General features: G+C 46.7%; 1 protein-coding gene across 1 annotated transcript in view; it reads left to right on the forward strand.

Annotated features, from left to right (window-relative positions):
* ARSB (arylsulfatase B) overlaps positions 1-4,855 on the forward strand; it is a 135,032-nt gene extending 130,177 nt beyond the window's left edge. Inside the window, exons 7-8 of the mRNA XM_053912307.2 lie at positions 1,259-1,381; positions 2,146-4,855. Of these exons, the coding sequence (XP_053768282.1) occupies positions 1,259-1,381; positions 2,146-2,411 (389 nt within the window). The 3' untranslated portion in view covers positions 2,412-4,855. The remainder of the gene's footprint in view (positions 1-1,258; positions 1,382-2,145) is intronic.
* The last annotated feature ends 22,846 nt before the right edge of the window (positions 4,856-27,701 follow it).

A 27,701-nucleotide genomic window follows, 5' to 3' on the forward strand; every position in this document is an offset into this window, starting at 1 on the left:
TGGCTCTTAGTCGTTGGGTGGGTAGTCTGGCTGACTTTGGAAGTGCCCCCGATGTGATTGCTGTGACCGTGTTTGAGTGGACTAAAAACAGACTGAATACGATAGAGTTGGGCCTGAGTTGAGGCTGTTAAACAGACAGGAAGGAGTGAGGTGGGAGGCATCCATACCTTGCCCTCCAGTGTCTTCAACTCTAGCAAAACTCAGGTCTCTCTGGACCTTACTCCTCCCTCCACAAGTAGACAAAGGAAGGGTTTATCCAAAAGAAGGAGCTAAGCTTGCTCAATTCAGACCCTTGTGACTGTTGAATTCTGGAGCCAGCATGTCCCCGGGCTCTACAGAAGCACTCCAGTCTGCCCTGAGCCATGCATCCTGAGAGAGCCTGGTGCGTGTCCAGCAAGATCAGTGATGGCTGGCTTAGTCTTTCTAAGTCAAGTTCAGTTATGAGCAAGACCTCTCTGTCACAGATCTGAAACCGTGTTCTCTCCAATCAAGTTTATCAGTAATAAAAGCAATATTTTCATCTTCATCTGTTTATCCTCTGCCTTTCAATTGGTTCCAAACTCAAAAGGGGAAGAAGGGACAGGTATTAATAGTTCTCAAAAAAACCTGATTGGTCAACTAATATAAGGCCTCAAGATGATAAATGAATGTCGTCCACGATACGAGCCAATAATTTGTGTACCACATTTATTCTCACACCCGTAATTACCCTGTCTGGATGGTTAACTGAGCGCCGCTCCGTTCCTTTCGGATTTCACACCTGTGGCTACAAAAATGAATGTATGCACTATTTATCGTGGCATGATTGACCTGTCATAGCTTGAGATGGGCTCCATTAAAATGTGCATTTTATAGAGCATTTTATTATCTATATAGGTATAAGTATACATAGAAAATGTATTTAATTCAGTCATTTAACAGCAAAAGCAAAACACACAAAACACCCCACCATGCTATGACAGAACACTGTACCACATGTGGCCAGCTGTGCATTGGCAAAATGCACTGATTTTAAGGATGAATTAGTATTCTAATCTCTTCTGGATTTCCTTTATATTGGCGGTGGTTTATGACTAATGTTTAATGTAACTATGGCTCTGTTTATACTTAATGGAAGATTCATTTCTGTGGCAGGATACACATTTACACTCCAGTGTTGAATAAAAGCTACTGTTCTGCAAGAAGGAAATAAAATGTTGATTTATAATGTCACATTCCAAGAACAGTGATCTAATTCTCCCAAACTGTTTCTTCCCAGGTCCTGGGAACAGCACAGCTCCAGCAAAGGATGGCTCTTCTCTTCCAGAATACTCAGCCTTCAACACGTCTGTCCATGCCGCAATTAGACACGGAAACTGGAAACTCCTCACGGGCTACCCAGGTAGACATTCAGCACTTCCCTAACTGTGACGACTGCCTTTTGCAGAAGATAACTCTGGGGCTGCCGAATGAAACAGCTGAATAAGGAAGAGGGAGGAGTGGCGTGATCTACTAAACCTGACCCCCTCCCCACCAAATTAAGAATTAGCTCAGGAGGAGTAAAAGGAAGAAATGCCAGTCTCAGGCTTCATGGAAACCTAAGGATTTCGGATATGTGTGGCTCCCAGGCACGTCTGAAAGCTGCACACATCCTCAACCAGCGGTGTGGCTGGGGGAGGAGGCTGCCTCCCCTGAGCACATTCTCCAAGAGGGACGTCTGTTAAATACTTTTCAGATGTGGCCTGATGGTTAAGGCTGTGATTCAGTTATTTAGTGTTGGTAACGAGGACAGTCTTGGCAGTTGTGGCAAGACAACCCTTCATTGTTTGTGACTGTGCTGCGTGTTACAAGACATTTTAGCATCCCTGGCCCATGACCACTAAATGCCAGTAACACCGCCCTAAGTCATGTCACAGGTAAAAATCCCCCCCCCCCCCCCCATACATGCATTCTCAGTCCTGGACGCCCCTGGTGGTGAAGCAGTGAGACATGTCTCATTAAAGCACCGGAAGTCAATCTTAGATCTAAACACAGTATCAAGGGCCCCATCTTTTTCATGGGTCCACATCCACAGCCCAGCTCAGCTTTGTCCCCTGGGCTCATTTCTCAAAATTAGAAATTGCCTGCCATGTCTCTCCCCTCTGAACTCTTGTGTTTCTTTGCCAGGCTGTGGTCACTGGTTCCCTCCACCGTCTCAATACAGTGTTTCCGAGATACCCGCATCGGACCCACCGACCAAGACCCTCTGGCTCTTTGATATTGAGAAGGACCCAGAAGAGAGACATGACCTGTCAAGGGAATACCCCCATGTCGTCAAGCATCTCCTTTCCCGGCTCCAGTTCTACCACAAACACTCAGTGCCTGTGTACTTCCCGGACCAGGACCCGCGCTGTGATCCCAAGGGCACTGGGGCTTGGGGCCCCTGGATGTAGCGTTTGGGGCAGCCTTGGGTGGGGGCTGGCAAACCTCTCTGTGGCAGGTGGGACTTCAGACCTTTACTCATGTGACTTTCATCTCACTTGTTCTCCCAACCTGGGCTCACCGGGCCCCTCCCGTGCCCCTAAACCACAATGACATGTCTCATTGCAACCCCTAGTGCATTTAAGAAGCTGATAAAATCTGGAGCACTCCTGCCGTTGGCCGGGGGTGTGTCTAGAGGAGAGGGTGATCGGGTTCATCCCCTTTTTCTGAGCCGTGGGACAGGCAGGAACTTGATTTGAAATAGGAAGTTATGGAGTCCTGGAGGCTGGAGCAGCTGGCTCCTTTTGCCGCACAAGTCAGACGTTAGATTTCCCTGTGCCAATAGCCAGCTTTTATTGGAGTGACTCACATTTCTTGTAACAAATGAAGGGAGCAGACAATTGTTAATGGTTCTGTTGGTCAGGGGCTCTCCCTGTCTGAGAGATCGTGGTCAGGCGTTCCATGTGAATAGCCCGCCCTGGTCACCCCTTGCTCACCCACCTCATCGCTCATCCCGTCATGGAGCATGAGGCCCGTTTCACTGTTAAGGTCAGTATGGCAATATGCCTGCTCCTCGGTTCTGGTTTTTACAGGAAAGAACTGTGTTTTTATCCCCAAGTTTTCCCCCAGCCATTGCTCATTTTGTCTAGACTTCTGCTACCCCCAGCTCTCCTGTGGGCTTTTTTCCTTTTGACTCAGGCGTCCTGTGCCTAAGAAGCTGCTTTGCTTTTCCACTCTGAGCACCACTGGTGTTTGGAACTCTGGACCCCGCCTTCCTTTTAGGAACCCAAGTGGCAATCCTGCCCGAGAAGGTGGCCAGCTGGCTCCGCGAGTGTGCTCATGGTAGACACGAAGAGGCCTGGGCGGGCGAGGCTTGGGTCTGTGTACTCTGTCTGGTGAGGATATTTCCAGTTACATGGGGTTTATTATCATGGTTGTGGCTTTGTCTCATAACATAGTAAGAGTCGCACTGTTCTTCTCCATCAGTGAGGAAAATCCCCAGGAAAGGATGCTGTTGTTCTGAGATGGTGGAAGTGGGCAACGTGAGGAGGAAATGGCTGAATTTGGGACCCCGGGCCTTGGTAAAGCCAGGAAGGCACATCCACGTTCCTCTTGCCCTCTCAGTGTTTCCGCTTTTGCTGAGGTGCTGGGGTGGGGGAAAGAGGGTGCACAGTGTGACCTGCCGGCCCCTTCCCAGTCCCACTAATACCCTATTGACAGGGATTGGTCTACATTAGCTCCAAAGAGTGTGACTCAGAGAAATGTGTGCGAAAACTGTACTCCCGTTTGCATTAGCTCCACCGTTTCAGTCACTGCTTATCACCAATGCCTGGTGCGGTGTCTGGTACATCATAGAAGGCACTCGGTACACTTTTTAAAAAACAAATGAATGAATGGACAGGTGAGCAAATGAGAAAGTCTCACACCATGCACTGAATACAGGGATGATAGAAATATCTTCCAATCATTGCTTTTCGGTTCTCACACTGCCCTCCTGGGGCAGGAGCACAGTCTTTGTGTGTGGGTTGGCGTAGGACATGCCACAGTGAAGTCATGGTGTCCTCTGGGGCGCAGTGGAATATGCCACCAAAGGGACTCTTCTTTTGCCAATAATCCTCAGTTCAATCTATTCTTCATAGGACACTAGAAACTAAAACCACCGGATAATATGATATGGCTCCTGGTACAGCCATCCTTCAGTTGAGTAGCCATATTTTCTGGTCACTACTAACTTGGATTGCGTTAAAATATGACGCTGGAAGGGAGTGGTGCTGGACCTGAGGACACGTTACCACCCTTACCCCTCTCCTGGGTTGGCAGACAGCCGGCCAAACACCGGTACCTCTCACTCCCAAGCCTGTGGCAGATTTATGAACTAACGGAGCCCAGACGTTCCTTCTGGGTCCTTCTACCCCATTAATACTGCAGATGGGAGGCCGTCACTCAGCCATCGCCCTTTGCTCGCCCTGCGGCGCCCCCGCAGCCACCCCCGGTGCTGGTGCCTCCTTGCTGTGGACCGTGTGGATATGCACACTCAGTGGGTTTAAATTTTAAGAACTGATTTTCTGTAAAACCTTTATCTGAGATTTTATTTTACCCATAATCGAATGCATCTCATTAGATTTTCTTTCTCTGTACCAGCATGTGGACAGATTCATAGGTTGTCTTTAGCAGTATTAATGTTATTTCTGTCTGAATTTGTTTACCTTTAAAGAAGGGAATCTGCTTATTTAATTGTTTCTTCTTTGTTACTTCACTGTTGCTCCACATGTGGGGGACAAAAATAATTAAATGTATCTTTTAGAATGTGTCAGCTGGGGGGGGGGTCTCCGCCTGGGCGATGGAGAATTTCGGGCACGAGGCAGAGGTGACGGTCGCACAGCATCACGAATGAACTTAATGTCTCTGAATTGTACCCTTTAAAATGGTGAAAATGATCAATTTTAAGTTATGTAGTTTTTATCAAAATTGTTTAAATGTATTGGCCCATTTTTATTATCGTTCCCAGTCATCTCTTAAACTTTAAAATCTATTTTTGCCCAGGAGAATAGCCATGGCTAATGTAGACTGGTTCATTTCATTGTCAGGCCGGTGAGAGACCAGCCTGCCCACCTGATGACCGCCCTTAGCGGTGTGTTCAGTGGGTGTCCAGGTGGCCGCCACCCCTCTTTCGCCTTCGTTCCAGGGCTGGAGCCAGCCACCAGACTGCACAGAGCGGAGGGGGAGGGGTGGCTCGGCTGCCCTGGGCCTGGCCTCCGAGCTTTGTGCCCGCAGGGCAGGCAATTCACCCAAGTAGTCGATCGTGGAGGTTAAGGTATTTTATTTAATAACCCTTGTCATTCTTCTAACAATAGAGATAATATCTCTGTAACAATTTTTTAAAATACAGACAACTATAAAAGAAAATTAAACAATTCATAAGCCACCCACCCACAGATATCCACCATAAACCTTCTTTAAAACCCCTTTAGGAGAATAATGAAGTGGTCCACTTCCCAGACTTTTTTTTTTTTAAAGATTCTATTCATTTATTTTTAGAGAGAAGGGAAGGGAGGGAAAAAGTGAGGGAGAGAAACGGTGATGTATGTGGGTTGCCTCTCGCACACCCGCAGCCGGGGACCTGGCACATCTCCCAGGTTTGTGCTCTAACTGGGAATCGAACCAGCAGCCTTTCAGTTCTCAGGCCAGCATCCAATCCCCTGAGCCACACCAGCCTTCCACTGCCCCGCTGAGTCCTCAATCTAGACTCAAGATGGTAGATAGATAAAAGGTCAGGTCTTCTGGAAATCATCATTTTAATCCCATTGATGAAGTATAGATGTCCCCAGGGTTTTTACTCCCTGGGGTCAAGATTTCACACTCTCACACACACATTCTGACATCCTCTCCCTCTCCTCCCACCCTCCCTCTTCTCCATGGGCCTCAAAAGAGGGCTGGGCACTGAGGAACCAGGATGCAAGTAATGAAGCCAGGAAGTGGGCCCCTGCCTCTCGTCCACACCAGAGTCTTGCAGCGCAGGGCAGAGTAAATACACACGCAATCCTCCTCTCCTCAGGCAAACAGGACTTACTGTGCTTTTATTTGTATTAAATAAATCAAAGCTGCGATTTGCCCTCTCTGCCATCATTTTGTAGCCAGAATCACACTGTGCAGTGGAGGCAAGGACGGGGCAGCCATGGCAGCAAGGGGAGGGAGGTACACAGACAGACCCTGCTCCTAGGGGGCTCACCGGCCAGGCAGCCCAACAGGAGGAGGTCCTGGGACAGGGCAGAGGGGAGGTGGAAGAGGCTCACGAGTCAGAGGAAATCCAGCCTAAAGATCTGCAAATGAATTTATTTGCCTTAAATTTTGCTTTATATTTTATATCCCTGAGACTAGTGAGTTCTCTCTGTAAAAACTATTCTTAAAACCTTTGATTAGCGGGTACTCTGATTCTGTGAGGGAAGCAGCTGTATGGTGTGGAAATGTTACTTGGGGCTTCACAATAAGGCAGCTGGGTTTTCTTGGTCCTTAAGCCCGCGCTTGAATGCAAGTGCTTGGTTTTACTGTGTGCAGGTGTTGGGACCGTGGGCCCCACATCTAGGAGGACTCCAGGCCGAGGAGAAGCGCCCCTCTCTGTGGCACTGGCACGTGTTCCTTCACTCTGGTCCACAGGTCCTTCCTCCCCGCAAAATCTGGTCCAGCTCCCCAGACAGCCAGGGCCAGGAAGACACCCCAGCAACCCCACAGCTCCTCGGGGCCCCACGCAGACCTCCCAGTCACCCCAGCGATGACCCCTCTGCAAACCCAAGGTCTAGCTATCCATCCCCAGTGAGAAAAAATAACATCTCGGGACAGAGATGGCGGAAAGAAGAAGTGAGCAGTTGGTGCCATTAGCCTTCCTTCTTTTGTCACTAAGGCTTTACACCATCAAGAGACTAGAACTTGACCTTACTTTTATCAGAATATATTGTTACACAATTTTGCTAGTTGACAGGTTTTAAAATGTTACATTATTTTGTATCCCTTTGGTGCCAGGAGATTGAACTTTTCCATACATTTATTGGCCCCTCCAGCTCTTCTTCCAGTGGCCTGATCAGTCCCATCCCCCTCTGCGATCTCACAGGCAGGCATCTAGTCTAGCAGGAGTGGGAGGGGCTGGAGCAGGAGCCCCAGCTGCTGAGGGCAGTGCAGGATAAGCCCAGCCTTTGTTTGGACTTGAACCGTCATCTCAGATGGGGCGGCCAGTCCTCCCTTCCAGGAGGTGCTTTTGGGATGGTTAATTGTCTCTGCTTTAATTCAGTCTTTGGAACTGTGTCAGAAGGCAGAGAAAAGTAAAAAGATGGAGAAGGTCAAGGTCCTTTTCCTTTCTTATGGACAGAGCCAAACTGAGACTTGTGAACTCTCTGGGAAGGCTAACAATTCAGCACTCCTTCAAAGTGATGTTCCTGTCATACGGGAATATTAGCATAGGGCGAGGAGCCCTGGGGGAGAGGCGGGGGAGCCTGGAGAGGGAACGCAGCTGCCCAGTCACTCCCCTGTGGTCCCAAACTCAGCAAGTCTGACCCCAGCTGGCACTGAGGCACACCGCACTTGGCCAAACAAGAGCCCTGCAGGTAAGTGACTCCCCCTTCTTAGAGGTGGTTTAACAACCACTGGCTGCTTACCTTGGGGTAATCTGACTGCCAAGGGCCATGTCCTACCCATCCCCACAGGGGAGAGGAGTGAGGATGGCTGCAGCTGCCCTTCCCCGGTGACAGTGCTGTTATGGCCCTGGGCCCTTACTGCCTGACCTCTGACAGAACCTCTGCAGGCTCCTTCCTCTTGAACCCCCTCAGAAGGACGTCATCGCCTCTATAAATAACTTCCTATAACTGACCACTTTCACTCAACTTTTAGCCTTTCCTTTTCCACTATGAATAATCCCAGCGCCTTTCATCTGACTTCCTGCCTGTCTTCCAGCCAGTCTGCCAGCACTCCCAGAATTTCAGGCTTTAACACAGGCTAGTCCCTTTGCATATTTCCCTTCTTCTCTTCTCCTCTTTGCTGAACTAGCTCACCCTTCAGGTCCACGCTGGAAGGTGCCCTCCCGTGGGAAGGTTTCCCTGACCCTGAACTGGAACGCTGTTCCTGACTTGCACATCTCTCCTGAGAGTGGACACCACATGGTCTTGTTGTTCATGTACAAATGGCCGTCTTCCCCACCAAGCGGAAGTCTCACATCTGGTTTGTTTAATGGATATCTCTGTCTCATAGAACAGGGCTTGGCACTTAAACAATACTTGTTGGAGAAATACTCCATTTGTTGAATTCAAAGAACCACCTTCTGATTTCAAGATGACAGCTGAGTCCCTGATTTCAAAGTCCGGCCCTTGTCCCCTTCCCTTCCATTCTACCTGCAGACCCTGGTGTCTCGGCCTCCACAGCGGCCCCGCCCTGCCGCCTGCTCGGGGAGCAGGTGTCCTAGAGCTCGGCTATCTTCAAAGGGCTTCGTGTGTGTCAGCTGGAAGGGTTTCAGCGCCTTGTGCAGTCTGGGTGAGCATTACACTCTCCAGACTCCTCAGGCAGGTTTTGTTTGCCCTGGGATCTCCTCCAACATATCAGCTGATGGCTTCAAACAGTTTTCAGGGCCTCAGGTTTGCACAGACTCAGACTTTTCCCCCTTCATCTTCCAATCCTTTCCTAAGATTCCCCCCATTCACTTGTGCAACTTTTGTACAAATGCTTATCCATGTGCGACTTTACCTGCAGAAAACTGGCTTCTTGGCTTACGCTTCGTGCTGAGCTATGTCTTGCAAATACCAAGGACAAACTGCAAAGGGCGGACGGCATGTTTCCTGACACTCATTAACTATGATTCATATTTACTGGGGCTTTTCTCCTGCCACAGGATGGGAGTGGGCATTTGTGTGGTTTTGGTGTAGATACAATGGAGATAAACTAGGAGTTGCATTAGTTTCCTTAAGGAAAGTGGAATTGGAAATTTTTTCTTTTTTTTAATTGAATTTATTGGGGTGACACTGTTCAGCAAAATAAGCCAGGTTTCAGGTGCACAGATCCACAGCACATCATCTGTACACTGAGTTGTACAGACCCCAAGTGGAGGTCTGTCCATCACCATTAATCTCCCCATGCCCTCCTCCACCCCCAGCAATCACCACACTATCGTCCACATCCATGAGTTTCTCCTCTTTTTTCTTTTTTGCTCAATCTCTCCACCCCTTCAGTGCCCCTGAACTCCAACAGCTGTCTGCCTGCTCTCTATGAGACTGTCTCTATTTTGATGGTTAGTTCATTATGTTCATTAGATTCCACATATAAGTGAAATTATATGGTATTTGTCTTTCTCTGACTGGCTTATTTCATTTAGCATGATGTTCTCCAGGTCCATCCATGCTGTCACAAAAGGTAAGATTTCCTTCCTTTTTATGGCCAAGTAGCATTCAATTGTGTACATGCACCCCAGCTTTTTTATCCACTCATCTACTGATGGGCACTTGGGCTGCTTCCATATCTTTGCAATGGTAAATAACACTGCAATGAACACAGGGGTGCTTATGTTCCTTCAAGTTAGTGTTTTCGGATTTCTTTGGACATATTCCTAGAAGTGGGATCACTGGGTCATAAGACAGTTCTATTTTTAAGTTTTTGAGGAAACTCCATACTGCCCTCACAGTGGCCGCACCAGTCTGCAATCCCACGAACGGCTCACAAAGTTTCCCCTTTCTCTGCATCCTCACCAGCACTTGTTTGTTGATTTACTGATGATGGCCCTTCTGACAGGTGTGAGGTGGTATCTCATTGTGGTTTTAATTAGCATTTTTCTGATGATTAGTGATGTTGAACATCTTTTCCTCTCTATGTCTGTTGGTCATCTATTCAGGACCTTTGCCCATTTTTTAATTGGATTTTTTTTGTGTGGTGTTGAGTTTTATAAGTTCTTTATGAACTTTGGATATTAACCCCTAATTAGGTGTATCATTGGCAAATATGTTCTCCCATTCAGTGGGTTGTCTTTTCATTTTGTCGTTGGTTTCCTATGCTGTACAAAAGCTTTTCAGTGTGATGTATCCCATTGGATTATTTTTTCTTTTGTTCCCCTTGCCCAAGCAGATATATCAGAAAACATATTGCTATAAGAAATGTCCAAGATTTTACTGCCTATGTTTTCTTCTAGGATTTGTATGGTTGCAGGTCTAATGTTTAAATCTTTAATCCATTGTGAGTTCATCTTTGTGTATAATGTAAGAAAGTGGTCTAGTTTCATTTTTTGTACGTATCTTTCCAATTTTCCCAACACCATCTCTTGAATAGACTATTCTATTGTATGTTCTTGCTTCCTTTGTCAAATATTAATTAACCATAAAGGCCATTTTCCTTCCTGTCTCATTGCTCCCTTCCCAGTTCAGGACGCACTTATGAGAAAGACTGGTGGTTGGTTCCTTCTTTCCTCAGTGTCACCGAGAGTGGGGGGTGGCCTCAAATCATAACAGGACATTAGGTGGAACGTTCTGCTTCTATAGGTAGGGGACTCAGAAGGACTCAGTGATGCTGGGAGAGCCTCCATCTAAAGAGGGCAAGTACTGGGCTAGAGGTGGCAGGTTTAGGAGGAGGTCATTTCTGGAAATGTTTGCCTAGAGGAGATCCATTTTGCAAAATGACTCAAAGCCTGGCAAGTCCTTGATGCTAAGCGGTCTGCCATCTTATACAGGTGCTGTGGTCCCCTTAAAGTGCAGGACCAAATAGCTGCCTTGCGGACGAGAACAGTTTCTGTGCCATGTCAGGGCTTAGCCTGCCATGTGGTTCCAGAGTCCAACTGGTCTTGGTTCCTGCCCCACCCTCCCTTTCAGACTATGGGGAAGGAAGAAACTTTCCTCTACCCTCCAAGTTCTTTTGGTTGGTCTAATAGTCAAATAAACATGAGACAGATTAGCAAGAGAAAATGACCAAATTTAATTACATACACACTTATGGGGACCCTGCATGTGTGAGAGAGTCAGAGACCCTGCATATTGTACACGAGAGGTTCAGAGATGGAAAATGAGGTATATATGACATTCAGAGCTAAGGATCACCTTGGGGCTTCAGACGGGAGGAAGGTCATTACAGAATGACAAAAAGAGCAGGAGTTTTCCCTGCCTTATTGATAGGTCAAAAAAAGGTTATCTCTGATAATCTCTTATTATGGGGCAAGGACCCTAATTCAAGTTCTTCTAGGTAGTTAAGGAGGAAGGGGACAGTCATTTCTCTTGAGCCCCCAGGCCCTCAAAACAATCCACGTACCATGAAGGCACATTTTGGGGTGAAATATTCTAAACCCCTGCATGGCCCTCCCAATCCATTCCCAGGTCTGTGACTCAGCATAAGCCCCCTCCACCCCGGGTCAACCTCACCTCCCATGAACTTTCTGCCAGCCCCAGCAGGTCCTTTCCTCCATGTCAGCTGAGAAGCACTTAGGGTGCATCTCCCTCCTGGGTGCTGGCAGAGGCCCCTGGTTATCTCAGGTTTCAGTATCTAAGCCCCAAAGTTATAAGATGGCGTGGGGAAGCTAATGTCGTTATAACACCATGGTGACTGATGAACTTACCTACCATTCATAAAAGTGTCCGTATGCAAATACCTCAATTCCAGTGAAACCAGCCTTCTTCCTAGCCAGCCACCGCATCCTCCGCATCCTCCTCATCAGCTGTCCTCCAGCTGATTTTTCCAGTGATGCACTTGTGCAGAAATAAGACGCAAATCAAATGAGCTTTCATCAAGTGGGCAGTCAGGTTGGAGAACTACTCCTTTGTTGGTAAAGCACTCACAAGGAAGGAGCTGGCAGAATTGGAGCAGTTAAGGAGGAGGGAGAGGAAATTGACAAGGACACTGATACAGCAGGCTCTTCAAAGGAAGGTGATTTGAATATCAAAGGTGGAAGAGAGGCCCTCAGGAAACTGATGAAACTGTTGAATATTTTTGCAAAAAGGTTCTTCTTTATCTTCCTGTCCTTGATGTAAAACGAAGGAAGACATACTGTGCTGTCATATAACTTTGTCAAACAGCTAATGCCGAAAATATCCACTCGTTCTTTTTTGTTAGTCTAAGCATACACAACATACATATTTTAAATAGATAAAATATACTTTTTACGATTTTTAGTTTTGTTTGAAGATAAAGTTCCAATCAAACCCTTTAAGGAATTTTAGATAAGGTTGGTGGGGGCAGTAACACAGGGCTGATGGGGCTGACGGCAGGTCTAAGAAAGGAGAAAGAATATTTTAAGACCAGCGAACAGGATGTGGAAAGGAATGTTTCCTGTTTCCTAAAGCTTCCCAGCTGGAGTCAGTGTGTGATAAGGTAAGGACCCCCCCCCCCCCCCTCGCTGCATTCTAAAGAGAGGTGCTAAAGAAATCCCACAGGTTTGGAAGGAAAGGCTAGCAGTACCTGAGGGTTCTTTGAAGGGAGTTTGTAAAAGGAGCAAGATTTGCTTTTTCCTTCTTTCCCATGGGGAAGGGATCCAGTGAACCAAAGCAAGAAAAGAGGGGGGCAAGAGAACCTCAGGGGGGTGTCTTACTAGAAGGGGAGACTAACTGGCCTCTCATTTCATAGATTGGAGCTTACATTTCAGACTGCGCAGGGCTACTACCAGAGCATAGAATGCCATGCGTCCTCTGAGAGCTTGCCCTGGGTCTCCTGGATTTGGGGGTTTGGGGGGGCATGAAGACTGGCACATGGCTCTCAGGGAGTTCTGAAAGCAGGACGCCAGCTGAAGCTGGGTGGCAGGGTAAGGGAGGAGATGGCAACTGGGATAGTAAGATGCATCTCTGCCTTTGAAAGGCTGTGGGTGAGTAGATTCCCATGGGCCAGTGTTGGCCAGCGGGTTACCTTCTGGGGCAGGGGGTCCCAGCAGAGCAAGACCGGATCAGCTGGAGAGTGCATCATCGTGGTGCAGTGTAGAAGTCCTTGTAGTGGGAACAGGGGAGGGGATCTCAAGAGAGCCATTAGTAAGCCGTTCAAAGACTCCAGACACTCAGGCAAAAGCCACAAACAGCACATGTTGAGCATAATGGCCTCTGCCCCTTTGCTCTCATTTTTCTCATCTGCTCAGTAGTAGAGGATCCTGAAGAAGGCCGGAGGGTGGTGGTGAGGGGTCAGGAGTGGGGAATGGAGAAGGCAAATCAAGAAGAATGGAAGAATAAGCCATGCCCCTTTACCCCCTGAAGGTTCTTAGCCCCCAGGTCAGCCCTGAGCTGGATGGAGGGAAGAAACTTTAAATCAGACGTGAGGTTCAAGTTTGGGTTTAGATTGGAGCTTTTAATATCCCCAAACAGTACCGTTCTGATGTCTGAAAGTGGTCGGGGTTTTGAGATCTGCCTGAAGGAATCACCGAAGAGTGAGAAAGGAGAGTCAGACAACTCATTTGAAGACAGTGGTAAGAGAAAAAAAGTAAATTGAATCTTACCAAGCTAAGCTTGCCCAATAGACTGGCGACACGTGTTTGAGAAAGGGTAACATTCCAATTTGCAACAGGAAAGATTTTCCACGTCACGTGTGCACTTACTCTTGGACTCACACCCGAGACAGAGCTCCTGCTCTCGAAGAATGCACCCCCCGGTGGGAAAGCTGGGAAGGCAGAGAGTGACTGCAGAACGGTGTCGGTGTCGTGCTGGCACATGGAGAGAGAGGAGGGCCAGAGAAGACCTTCAGTGAGGTGATATTTTGGCTACATTTTTATGGAAAATTAAGAGCTGACCAGGCCAAAGGAGAGGTAGGAGGTAGGGAAAGAAGAGGAAAGGGGCAAAGAAAGGAGGAAACTGGGGAGTGTTGATGAATTGACTTTCATGGGTATTGACCATATAAGTAGATATGAGCCGGTGGGTCAGGAGCCCTGACTGTGCTCAGGATGGTAATTTGGCACCAACCCCCACATGCAGAATTTGGAGCTCGGTGGGCAGATTAGATCTGTCGGGACAAGGGCATATACAGGGGTGGGCAAAAGGAGGTTTACAGCTGTTCATGTGGAAAATAATATAATAATTAATAATAATACAAGAATAAACTCTGTGTTTTAGGAACTCACAAAGGTAAACCTGCTTTTGCCCACCGCATAGAGAAGACAGAGGCTGTGGATGTAAGCTGGTGAGATCAGGAAGCATTTGCAAATGCCTGCGCTAGGACTCCTACACCAGAGCCTGGTGCTAGGACTCTGAGGCTGGTGAGCTCATAGGGAACATAGCCAGGCAGAGGAAGCCCCCGAGGAAGGAGGAACCCCAGCCCTGGCGCACTGGGTGTCACTGATGGAGTCACACAGACTCTCCAGCCTGCAGGAGGCAGATCTATGCCTTAGACCCAGCGGACTTGGTGGCCACCTGTCTTCTGAAGCCCAGGTGCAAGTCTGAGCTCTGTCTCATCCCTTTTATGGAGAGGCAGGGTAAGCCCTAGAAAAGGCAGGGCAAAAACTGATAAGGAAACGAAGGAGGTGGTTCTGGTGCTTGCAGTGTTGCTGACGGCCACTGCCCCGGAGGACCTGTGTTTCCCTGCCTGAGAGGGTGGGGGCCCCGGCTGACTCACCACACCAGACGCCTGGGGAGATAAGAACCCAGAGGATGTTCCAAGAGGACGAAGGCACCTACTCCAAACTCTTTGGCTCAAAAAAGGGCTTTGACTGTGAAGTATGTGCCAACTGATTTCCCCCTAGGAGTTGCAGAGCCATCAGAGCCCCTAGAGGACAAGAGGGACTCCCAATGTTGGAGGAAGGGATGGAGGAAGGAAAATGAACAGCAGCTGGAGAGGTGGGAGAAACAACAGAAGAGTGAGTTCCCATAGAAGCTGAGGGAAGAGAGTTTAGGAAGTCGATTAGGAGAACAAAACTGCCCACTGGGTATACTGGATACTGCCCACTGTCCAGTGGGAGGTAGCCACTGGTCACCTTGCCAAAACCATTTCCAGTGTAGTGAGGGATTCAGGAACCAGGCTGCCGTGTGCTCGGATGTGAACGGGACGTAAGCAACTGGAGGGAGCGAGTAGAGATGGCCTGTTCCAGAAGGCTGACTATTGAAAAGACAACAGTGTAAGAAACAAGAAATACATATAGGGGTATAAGGGCATGAGAGAAGGTTTTTCTCTTCTTTTTTTTTCATGTCAGGAGAACTTTAGAGCGTGTTTGAATAATGATGCGAAGCGGCCGGGAAAGGTTGAAGAGGTGAATGAATAATGCACAACCAAATGGAACAAGAACGCAGAAAGCGGGAAGGGATGGAGCTAGAAGAGCACGGGTGCTGTGCAGGACTGGGGGTCAGCCTTGGATAAGAACGGAGCGGTTTCACTAAGCTGGGGAGGGAACAGAGACATAGGGGTGGGTGGAGATAAGTGGTAACTGGAGGGGCAGAAAGGTTGAAGTTTGTTTGCTTTCCCCGTGGGTAATAAGGGTGATGAATAACAAAAGCATTTTACAGTTTCAAGATATTTGCATAAATATTTCATTGAATCCTCAAATCAAGCAAGCACATCGTCTGGTCGGCTCCAAACCTGGGTGCACACCCCCGTCCTCTTTACTCCTGGCCACCCTGAGTGGGTGCTTCCCCTTCCCCAGCTCCACCCACCCAGAACCCGCACTAATCTTTCCTCATCCGTCGGCCCACGCCAGCTCCCTGCAGCTGCTACCATTGAGGGGATCCAAACAACAGGGGGCTCTTTTCTACCTTATCACTGTGCTGCCAACTTCCCTGCCATCCAGCGGCAACCAGCTCCAACATGGCTGGCCAGCGTTCCTGTTCTGGCCTGTCACAGAAAAGGACATTGACCAAAGCCACATCTGTGTCAGATGCATGGTGTCCCCTCTTGGCTACAGCCAAGGAATATCCCCTGGCGAGGGGGAGGTGTAACTTGACATAATTTGGGTTGTGGACACTTGGCCAGTTATCCGCTTGGATTTCTTAGAGTCACTCGGTACCTGAAGGAACTGGGGCAGTGGCCAGGCTCCCTGCGTCTCCTCGATTCTAGCTGTAACTGGCCCCGTGATCTTTCCCCCAGACCTTTTTGTTCTCAGGTGGCACCCTTGCAACACATCTCTTGAAATCTCTTGCTGATTAGTTTGTGAGATGATAGAGGAGAGAAGGGCAGGCCTCTATCTGCAAAAAGTGTGAGAGGCAGAAAATTGGGCTGGATCAAGGAGGCAAACCTGTGACTATCCAGTCAGGGGACATCCACTTTCATGCAAACCAGTTTTGAAGGCTAGTCTGCAAGAGGGATTTTGAAAATGCTTTGAGCAATAATGGTATCATTTGACTGAAACATTTTTTACAGGACCAACATTTATTTGGGTTATGCATTCTAATGTGTTTGTTTAAAAGGTTCATTACTTTCTGGTCTTAGCTTACACGGTCCTTCCAGCAGTGCTCCGTGAGAAAGAAAGATACTTCTTTCAGTTGTGGATCCAGCAGCCAACTTTGTGCCAAGTATCTTTAAACTTTCCAGCCCAGAAGAATATTGAGGCTTTTGACATTGTGAATCAACAGTGTGGTTAAAGGTCATAGGTTTGAAAAATTCGATTCAGTTTAGCTTTGACTTGTCTGTTTGAGAGGCAGCCCTTGTTGGCCCCAGAGTGAAGGTGAGACCGCTAAGGCTGGGAGGGCAGCTCCAGAGAGCGAAATCCCCTTGTTCGGAAGGCAGCTGTTTTCCGGGCACCGTGCTTTAACATGAGCCAAACAGACTCACTGGGTGTCGGGTGAGTAATAGAGTACAAACCGGCATGCAGCTGCTGCTCAAGGACACCGTCCTGACTGCCCAGGACAGTGCTCCAGGAAACTGTCCTGGCCTCTCTCCGCAATCTCCCATCTTTCTTTCATTTTCCGTCCATTTCAGGGGCCACTGCAGTGGGTTCTTTGTCCTTGTTCCAGGCTCCATGCGAAATGCACTGGACCCTGAACTGAGCTTCCCCTGCCTTGACCCGTGGTGCGCCCCAGGCGTGACGGACACATTCCCTCTGGCTCCTAGCTCTGCGCTGTTGCGGGAAACGTCTCTCCGCTCACCCACCCGCTGATGCCCAGCCAGTAACTATGAGTCTGTGACTCCTGCGTGGACCACAGGGCCAAGTGCAACACATGGGTTGCGGCCAGGAGTGAATAAAATATGTCCTTCCAAAAAACATTGAGATCCTAGGTTGCTCTTTTTTTTTTCCAAGAAGCTGCCTCTCCAGAGAAGCCCTTCTGAATGCCACGGTGCTGCTGGAGATGTCCCTTGTAGCTGACTTGTGCACTAAAACCCAGCATGGGCTCGTTTTACATTTTCTAAGCTGCTAGTGGACAAGAGTCATCGCCGGTGTATCGGAGGCTCCTCCTCCGATTCTGCTGCTCTCTGCTCACTGGAAGTGCCCCCCCCCCCCCCAGCAGCTGCAGGGCCCATCTGGTCAGGCAGAGGAAAACCAGACGTGATCATAGCTCTGGAGGGTTTTTTCCCCCTTAATTTTGGAAGAAAAGAATAACGTTCAGGGTAACAACACAGTTATGTTGTCAGGGTGATTGTTTGGCTTCTGGCTAAGTCTTGGTCTCCTGGGACACAGAGAGGTAAAGCCGTGGTTAAAAAATATATATATCTTTCTCTTTCTGTGAACACAACCTGAAAAAATACCAGCTGAGTTGGCAGAGTCTCTGCCTGGCCCGAATGGAGGTGTTTATGGTATCAAAGAAAGTTTCTCAAGAGGCATTTCAGCTTGGGTTTCCTGGGAATAAACTGGGAAGAACAGAATGGATAGGCCTGGGTGGAGATGGACTGTCTGCACTTACACCGTCCACTCGCAACCACGGCCCTCTGTGGAAAATGGGGAGGTTCCTTTGGAAGGTGGGCCTGGGGGTTAGAAGGAACCTCGCACCTTGATGTGCCCTGGATTGAAGAACAGTTTTCTTGGCCCTCAGTCTTGGGGTGGACATGAAGCCTGGACTGACATTAAAGAGAAGGTTCCTGGGGACAACAGACTTTTCTTCTCCACAATTATGATGACAATAGTCCAAAACATAAAGCCGTGGTGGCTCGGGCAGCCCTTAGCAGAAGTGCTTTTGCTTACAGCTTCATTAAGCAAGGCTCTTCACTAAGGTGCTTTATTCTATGGCTATTTCCTTTACAGAATATACAGGGAGTAATCCACAAACTTTCCCACTCTTGGTCTAGAATATGTTTAAAAGACTACAGCTCCTTAAACTGTTTGGCCTCGAAAACCAGTTACATTCCCATCTAACACATGTAACGTCCTTATTTGTCTCCATCCCAGTCACCGCACACGTGCACTGAGCCCCGTGGAGGAGGGCAGTGTTTGAGGCTGGCGTGTGGAGGCCTGAGATGTGGTCCTTGCTCTCAGGAAGCTTCCTGAAGGAGGCGCTGTGTGAAACGTTAATGAACAATTCAGGACAAGAATGATAAGCGCCAAAAGAGGAAGGATAGAAAGGCCTGGAGAAATGAAGCGAAAGCGAAGGGCATGTGATGCACCAGGCTGCCTATTCTTACAGGGATGTTGAACCTGTCTCCAGGAGAAAGAACTTGGAAGTTACGGGAAGAAAAAATTTGATTTCATCCGTAAAAAGAACTTCTAAGTTGGGAATGACAGCCTAGGGAGATTTCTGGAGGCATGCAAATGGAGAACTGTTAGGGATGCTCTTAGAAGAATTTTAAAAGGATTTTCTACATTAAGTAAATGAAATGACCTCTATAAAATAGTGACTGGAGTGGGACTATGGAACAGTGGCACAATGACTTGAGCATAAACCCAGCCTGGACCTCCCAGGGGGGCAGGAGCTGCGCTGGGCCTCAAAGGAGCAATGGCCTCAGGTTGGGCGGCCCCCCCCCCCCCTCCTGTGTGTTTCTGCACCACCTACCTATTCCCTGGGAGAGCCCAGCCTATGGCAAAGCAGTCTCTGTGGCAACAGAAGCCGGGACACAGAGCTCAGGGTCCAAGATGGATGCATTCACCGTATACTTAAGGTCTGCACGATTCACCAAATGTATAATTTACCTTCAAAAAAATATGCAGTTCAAAATGTACTGATATCTGCAACTTACTTTAAATGCATTTTTAAGAGCAGATTGATTGTTATATGTATACACAATGAAATATTACTTGGCTATAGAAAAGAATGAAATCTTACCTTTTGCAACAGCATGAATGGACTTAGAGTTTATTATGCTAAGTGCAGTAAGTCAGAGAAAGAAAAATACCATATGGTTTCATTATATGTGGAATCTAAAGAACAAAATGAACAAAACAGAAACAGACTCACAGATACAGAGAACAGACTGATGGTTGTCAGAAGGGAGGAGAGTTGGGGGACTGGGTACAAAGGCGAAGGGATTATTAAGTACAAATTGGTAGTTACAGAATAGTCATGGGGAAGTAAATGACAGCATAGGGAGCACAGTCAATAATATCATAATAACCATGAGTGGGGCCAGGTGGGTACTTGACGTATTGGGAGACCACTCTGTGAAGAACGTGATTGTCTCACCACTGTGCTGCGCACCTGAAACAGATACAGAATACTATGGGATGTAAACTGTAATTGAAATTTTAAAAAAATAAAAAAAAAACAGATTGATGGGTAGATAAGAGATAGATATGCAATAAAACATAGCAAAATGCTAATTGTAGAATCTAGGTGGTAGGTACATAGGTGTTCACTGTACAACTTTCAACTTTTCTGTGTGTTTGAAGTTTTTGTAATAAAATGTTGGAGGAAAAAACTCCACGTGGCTCTATGGAACAGAGCTAATGGCTTTCAGCTTTCACAGCCTGGGAGGACCAGGGATTGTAATAATGTGCGTTTATTGAGTTCTCACTGCTCATTGAGCCCTTTTGTGTACTGTATCATTTACTCCTCCAAACACCTGTGAAGTGAGTACCAGCACCCACACTCTGCAGATAGGACAGCTGAGGCACGGAGAGCATGAAACATCTGCCCGGAGCCACACAGCTGGGTCAGACTCAGGACTGGAACCCTGGTCTGACTGACTCCAGGCCCCAAGGCCATGGCTAAGGCACCACACTTGGGTCACAGATGTGCAGGTCTGGCGTGGCGCCTTGTGCTGGCTGAAAGCTTGATGTGCGGGGAGGGGGGGGAGAGGGAGGGGTGCTTGCGCTCTGGCCCTGCCCTCGTGGTCTAATGGGTTTCAGATGGGCTCAGTTTCTTAATTCTTTAATTGTTAATGGACACCCAGACAGCATGCCACCTGGGAGTTTTGTTCTGGCTTCATTTTTTTTTTTAACAAGAAGTTTATTTAAACAAGAAGATACTTTGATTTTGAAGGAAAACTATCTAGTATTCATTCCTTTGAGAATAATTCATCCCCATTGAAAGACAAATTGTCCTTCATGTTAACAGCTACATACAGAAACGTTACCATAAAAGTGTCCTGGGTTTTACGATGGCAAATGAAAAACACTAAAATTCTATAATCAAAGAAGGTATGCAAGGATTTTTTATGTTGTTGTTGTTTAGCAGTGAGAGCAAAATAACTTACTAGAATATAGTAAGAGCTGAATGAGCATACCGCGAATGGAGAAAGAAGGTACAGTAAGTCCTTGCTTAGCGTTATCGATAGGTTCTTGGGACTGCGGTGAAACAATGTACAGCAAAGCCAGTTCTACCACAGGCCAATTGTATAAACAAGAATTGAGTTCCTGTGGCATCATATCAACCTTATAACAAAATGACATTATTTGAGGACCTGCTGCATTTTCATAGAACCAAAATTTTTTCCCTATTCCATCTCCAAATGGTGTCCATTAAAACATACCGTTGGCTATTTAGTTTTTTATAAATGCATCATACTTGAGCACATGCACCAGTTACTTTATGTACAGTAAGGGGGTGGGGAAGGGGGAAATGAAAGCATAGAGAAACTATACTGTAAGACTCAGGATGTGGCGGATAGAAGTTGGGGTTTTCTAATTGAGTCTGTACTCTCGGTCTGTTGGAAGAGAGTTCTGGGATAAGGTAGAACAGTCCCTTAGTAGACACTGCTGGAACACATCGGTTGTGTCTTCATCCTCCGTTGCCACCCACGCAGGTGCGTCTGCGTCAGTGATGGGCTGCCCATCCAGCTGGAATCTGATCTGCCTCACTGACAAACCCGGTCATTTACAACAGGCTTCCATTAGCTTACTAAGTGGTATAAAAATGCCTCTTAATCTTAAACTGCACCACAGAACCAGCCTGCCCCATCACCTTCAAACTAATATCCTCATCGTTCTCAGTCTCGACTCTTTCCTTGGGCTTTTTTTTCAGCTGTGGTGAGTGCCGGGTCTCCTCAGCTTCACCAAAGAGGCCCCCGAGCCCCACTGAATGAGTTTCACCTCATTTTGCCTCCTATTGTCCCCATGGAGTTGCTTCTAGTCATTTGTTGAATATATGAAATATGGTACACTCCCAAATCAGGTCTTTAATGCCGTTTTCAACAGCCTGGGCATTCTCCCACAGTTTGGAAAAAGAAAAAACATCACTGAAAACCAAATACTTGGCCCCGGGCAGGTAGCTCAGTTGGTTAGAGCACCCTCCCGATATGCCAAGGTTGTGGGTTCGATCGCCAGTCAGGGCACATGCAAGAATCAACCAATGAATACACAAATAAGTGGAACAACAAACCCATATTTCTCTCTCTCAAATTAAAAAAGGAAAAGAAATCAAATACTCTACCCCCTCCTTTTTCACTTCAAAGACCCCAAATATCTCTTGATTGAGGTGCAGAGCCTTTCACAGTGTCCTGGGGGAGCTGGCCATCAGACTTGGGTGTCGTTTCCCGGGAGGGTCTGGGAGTCTGGCACAGCCCAGGTGGAGGCGACCTGTGGGCCTGACTGTGAAGAACGTCAGACTGGGGATGTTTGTGTCACACAACTCTCTGATGGCCCTGTGCTAGTCCCTACTAGGCCATCTGTTCAGTCCTCAGATTAAGCTTGTGTGAGTTTTTATTGTTAAAAGGAAGGCAGAGGCTACTTCCAAACTTGAGAAAAATGGCATAAAAAACCCAACAGGATGGCTTCTCCACCCGCACACAGCCCAAAGCCCTCTGAGCCCACCACTGCCCTGGAATAGACAACAGGAAAAAATGATTTTGAAACCCAGAGCCAGGGGTAGGGAAGGAATTCTTCAAGGCTAGGTCCCTGGGTCTTCTCTGAGTTGCACCCCCCCCCCCATATCCCCAAGGTCAGGCTGTCAGAGGAAGCCCCTGCCCGGTGTAAATGCCCTGTGGGGCTCTGAGCCCAGGGGTCCCAGCCAGGACCGCTGTTCTGATTTCACTGGGGATGTGTTCAGTGTTTATGCGTTGCTAGACCACAGGGTTCTGGGACACTGGGGTGAGAGGGTTGTGCTCCAGAGACTGGATGCCAGCCTCCCTGTTACTGACTGGGACTGTCTCAGCGTCTTCCCACCACTTTGCATGGAAGGCCCAGAGCTGGGCCTGGCCCCTGGGGCCTTCAAAGCCAAAGTAATGTGGGGTCAGATAGTAAAGGCTTTAGACATGTTGGAAGGAGTATTTGAGATTATCACATCCAATTCTTGCTCTCTCTTTAAATTCTGGTAAAATAGACATAACATCAAAGTTATTTTAACCATTTTTAAATGTACAATTCAGTCACATTGAGTTCATTCACTGAATTCATGAATGTTGTATAATCATCACTACCACCCACTTTCAGAACTTGTTCATCGTCTCACACTGAAACTCTGTACCCACCGAACACACACCCTCTCAAACGATGAAGAAACCAAACAGAGGAAAGAGGCTGGGCCCATGCCCTGTGTCTAGGACAAAGGTCAATAATCTTGGCATCAAGAGCTCTGTTTGCTACACCAGCTGATGTCTTAAAAAGTGATCAAAATAAACATATATTGTCCTGGGAGCGACACTTTTGGAAGGATGACTGCAAAGAACAGAGTGTCTAGAAACAGCAGACAGGAGGACAAGGGACCTTATAGATGGAAGAAATTGGTGATGGGCATTCGGGACAGTTATGGGTGTGGTCTTCAAAGGCTTTAAAATGTAGTTTTGGAAAAGAGATTCAACCCACCTGGCTTCCAAAGGCAGGACGGGGATGAGGGGACACAGCAGCAAGGCTATTTCTATGGGAAATGTCAAAGAACTCTTTTTTAAATTGTATTTTTGTCAGAGTAATATATACAAGTAGTTTTGAAAGTTAAACATAATGATAACAAAATTTATCAGTTCAAATTTAGCATTATAAGTGTAGTACTTTATAAAGTATATGATTGTTTAATCACTATGCTGTACACCTGAAACTAATACAAAATAACATTGAAGGTAAACTGTAATTGACAAATAAAATTTTAAAAAAAATGTAGTAGCTCCCTGTCTACTCCTCCCACCTCCCCATCTCAGGAACTGCTCCTCAGAAGCAGCCAGGTCCATTTCTTTTAGGTTTTTTAATCCCGTTTTACTTCTCGTATTTCAAAATGACATGCTTGACTGCTATTTATTGTTTTAACATATCTGTTGATATATTGTTTTCATAAACAAAGATTTTTCTTCTATACACCTCTTACCTTTTCTTTTTCTCTGTGCTCCATCCTCTCAACAATTATATAATTTTTGGAGGTAAGTTAATATTGAGTGTTTACATTATGATGATAAAATATTGTTTACTACTAGCTAGGTAATGTACCTGCTTATGTTTCCTTCTCTCTTTTTTTTAAGATTTTATTTATTTATTTTTAGAGAGAGGGGAAGGGAGGGAGAAAGAGAGGGAGAGAAACATCAGTGTGTGGTTGCCTCTCGTGCACCCCCTACTGGGGACCTGGCCCACAACCCAGGCATGTGCCCTGACTGGGAATTGAACTGGTGACCCTTTAGTTTGCAGGCCAGTGCTCAATCCACTGAGCCACACCAGCCAGGGCTGTTTCCTTCTTAAATAATGTTTTAGTTTTTCATATTTTGGACTAAGGAATTGCCTTAGTTTTTAAATGTCTTTATTTTCCATATATCTATTGCTATTTTTTTTCTAAATGCTCCATATGTTTTTTTATTGAAGTATATTTAGCATGCAATATTGTATTTGTTTTAGATGTATAAATAGTGACTTGACATTTAAGTACCTTCCAAAATGATCACCATGTTAAGTCTAATAACCATCTGTCACCATACAAAGTTATCATAGTGTGATTGATGATATTCCCTACGCTGTGCATTACAACCCCATGACACTTATTTTATATCTGGAAGTTTGTAACTCCTAATCCACTTCACCTATTCACCCAAACCCCCAGTCCTCTCCCCTCTGGAAACCATCAGTCTGTTCTTTGATTTAAGAGTGTGTTTCTGTTTTGTTTTTGGTTGGTTGGTTTGTTTTTTTTTTAGATTCTACATGTAAGTGAAATCATATGGTATTTATTTTTCTCTGACTTATTTTACTTAGCACAACACCCTCTAGGTCCATTCATGTTGTCACAAATGGAAAGAGTTCATCGTTTTTTGTGGCTAATAGTCCATTGTACATGTACCCCACATCTTCTTTAACCATTTGTCTATTGAGGGACACTTAGGCTGCTCCCGTGTCTTGGCTACTGGAAATAATGCTGCAATGAACATGGAGGTGCTCACTCATCTATCTTTTTGAATTAGTGATTTTTGTTTCCTTTGGATAAATATCCAGAAGTCGAATTGCTGGATAGTATGGTAGTTCTGTTTTTAATTTTTTGAGGAACATCTACGCCATTTTCTATAGTGGTCACACCAGTCTGCAATCCCACCAATAGCGCTCAAGGGTTCCCTTTCTCCACATCCTCACCAAGGCTTGTTAGTTGTTGTCTTTTTTGATAATAGAGATTCTGACGGGTGTGAGGTGATATCTCATAGTTTTCAAAGAACTTTTTGATACCTCAGCTAAAGCAACAGGCAGTGAGCTTCTGACTTCTGGCGGTGTGGAGCAGAGCCTGGGTGGCCGCCTCTGCTGGTGTGATGTGGAGGGGTTTACATAGCTGAGAAAGCATCCTTTCTAACTCTGAGACCCCTCATGAGGGGGTGGGGGATGGGGTCTGAGGCTCAGGACCCACCACGTGACCTAGCACAGCTCACACACTTCTGTGCTAGAGATGAGTGGGAAGGTGCTCCCAGTTTAAGCTGATGAGGCAGCTGGGCCAGTGCACAGAGTGGTTGGGCTGTGTGTCCTCCCAGCTGCAGGCCATGCTCTCTCCTGAAATCATATAGTTGGTTATGCCCTGGAATTTTTCAAACATGAAATAACATTGAACAAAACATGCCAGAGTACAACACACAGGGTAAGAGTGACTATTAGGTGTTTTTCAAGAAATGTTTTTGGTTATATTTTGTGTGTGTGTGTGTGTGTGTGTGTACAAGGTCAATGTAAAATTTTTGTTTACTATGGGTTTAATTTTTTCAATTTAAAAGTTTAAAAGCCACTATTTAATGCAAAGCATGTTACAGAAATATCTAGAGTCTTAGAACTGTGTCACAAATTGTTAGAAAGGTCACATGCCAGGACAGAGAGAAGGCAGTCCCTGCCAGGCTGGTGCTCGTTCTTGTGAAGTCCATGTCTGTGGCCAGCAGTTGTGCCCAGAGGGCAACCAAGTGCACTGACATGGCTGGGAGCAGCCAAAAACCTCCGCACACCTGAGAAGCAGGCAGGATGGCATACCTGACTTTTTGTTAAAGTCTTCCCTTCACACTGAGGCACTGTGGTGAGAAGGAATTTTGATCCTCAGAGGGTAACCAGGAGAAAACCCTAGAGAGGGAAAACTAAGGGTGCGTGTAACCACCCCCTCTCTCCCACTCCTCACACAGAGCACGGATATCCACACCTGTGTGCAATTACTTTACTTCTTCATCCCTTAAGCCAGGGACCTTGGCCGTCCTGGGACAGGACTGTGTACACAGACACTGGTCAGACTTACCTGGGGCCTGTAAGTAAAAGAGAGCTGCTAAGAAGTTCTAGAGAGGGTTTGAATGAACAGACAAGTCTCAGAGGGCACACCGCAGAGGCTGTCTACAATGAGACTAAAGAAAATTAGGTATAACACACACACAGAGTTTATGAAACTTAGGAACACTGTTGCCAGTTCTATGATGAATTCTTTCTACAATGCAAGGTATGCATAATGGATCTGTTTTTGTCTGTCTGACATCCCTTCCTCATTCTGACATGAGCATCCACCTTCCTCTTACTCCCTACGGATAATTATTCCTGCCCTGCTACCCAGTCCATGTGGTGCCAGTCGGACTGCCAATCACAGTGTCTCCCCCATCCTCCTGGCCCCAGTGATTGGTCCATGGAGAAGGCAACCAACCTATGCTGGGCCACTCAGGGTCTTTCCCTAGGACTTATAAATATTAAAGCAGCATGCAAGAACTCAGTTTTTCCTACACGGTTGCTAAGCTTGGGAGCTATGTGTCGGAGCTGTTTGTGGCCCAATTTTCCTCCCGCCATGCAGATGGAGGCTCCTGGCCGAGAGAAAGAACAAGAAATCCGATCACAGCATGCTGCTTTGGCCAATTCTATTTCTATTTTGTTTCCCCCTACCCAGTTATGTGACTGGATAAGTAGGCGTGTGTGTATGGTGGCGGTGGGGGTGTTGTTTGTTTGTTGCTTAAGCTAGTATGAGCTGGTTTTTGTAATTTACACCTGAGAGAGTTGCTTCAGCAAATGTATAATGGATTGGAGACAGGATGTGGAGGGAAGACTTGTGTTCAAAGCCTAGAGCCGATTCTTATTAGCTGTGTTTTAGATATTTAACTTGTCCAAACTTCAGTTTCTTCATCTATACAGTGAACAAGGTGTGTGTGAGGCTTAAGTGATCCAGTTGTGTGAAAGTGCTTTGGGTAATAATAAAATGTTGTCTAAATGTTAAAGATACGTAATTACTGATCCAAGCAGGCTTCTCCTAAAAGGAGCGGGGAAAAGAATCCGAGACTCCCTTGGAACCCTCCCAGCCAGTCTGCTCTACCCGAGGGCACCGCTGTGCTGACCTCTGTCATCACAGATCATCAGAAAACCCGCGTTTGAATCCCAGCGCTGCTCATTTCTAACAGTGTGGCCTTAGGTGAATTACCTCACTACTCTGAGTTGCAGTTTTGTCATTAGTGAAATGGGGTTAATTAAAAAGCCCAACTTGCCCTGGAGGATTGTAACAAAGTATTCTAGGGTAACATAAGCTTCCTAATGAAGATCCTTAAAATGTGGTTAAGGAACAAGTGGTTTATTTCTGTCATGAAGCCATCCAGGACAGGTGCTCTGGGTTGGTGGCTGCTTAGGCACCAAGTCTAATAACAACTTACAGATTTTTAGACCATTACAACTCAACCAATGGGGAAGGGATAAAGGGCATGAAGGTTGAAACTCCCCGAAAGTCTCCAGCTTGAAGGTAGCACGCTGTTGCTCATCTTCCTTTGGTGAAGGTTGTGGGCATGTGACCTCACCTGGCTTAGAGAAGGCTGGGAAATGTAGTCCCAGGCTGGATAACCAAGTTCCAGCTACAACTCTTGCTGGGGAAGAGGGGACAGACAGATTGTGGTGGACAGCGTCTGCACAAGGAGTAGATAAGATAATGCATATATTCCCTGACACAGGTAGTACTCAAATATTAGCTGTGTCATTATTAGTAACTCTCTCATGCAATGGGACTTAGGAAAGAAAGCTTTTCCTCAAACTCCGCCACAAAATGACTCTTTCTAGGAAAAATGTACTGATCTCATGTCCATCTCCTGCCAGCTCCCTTTGGCATCTGGGAGCACATCTCTCAGCCCCTTTCCTCTAAGAGCCTTCATTCCTCGGCCCCAGAGAGCTTCTA

This window comes from Desmodus rotundus, chromosome 1 (genome assembly GCF_022682495.2).
Source record: "Desmodus rotundus isolate HL8 chromosome 1, HLdesRot8A.1, whole genome shotgun sequence".
Classification (NCBI taxonomy): Eukaryota; Metazoa; Chordata; class Mammalia; order Chiroptera; family Phyllostomidae; genus Desmodus; species Desmodus rotundus.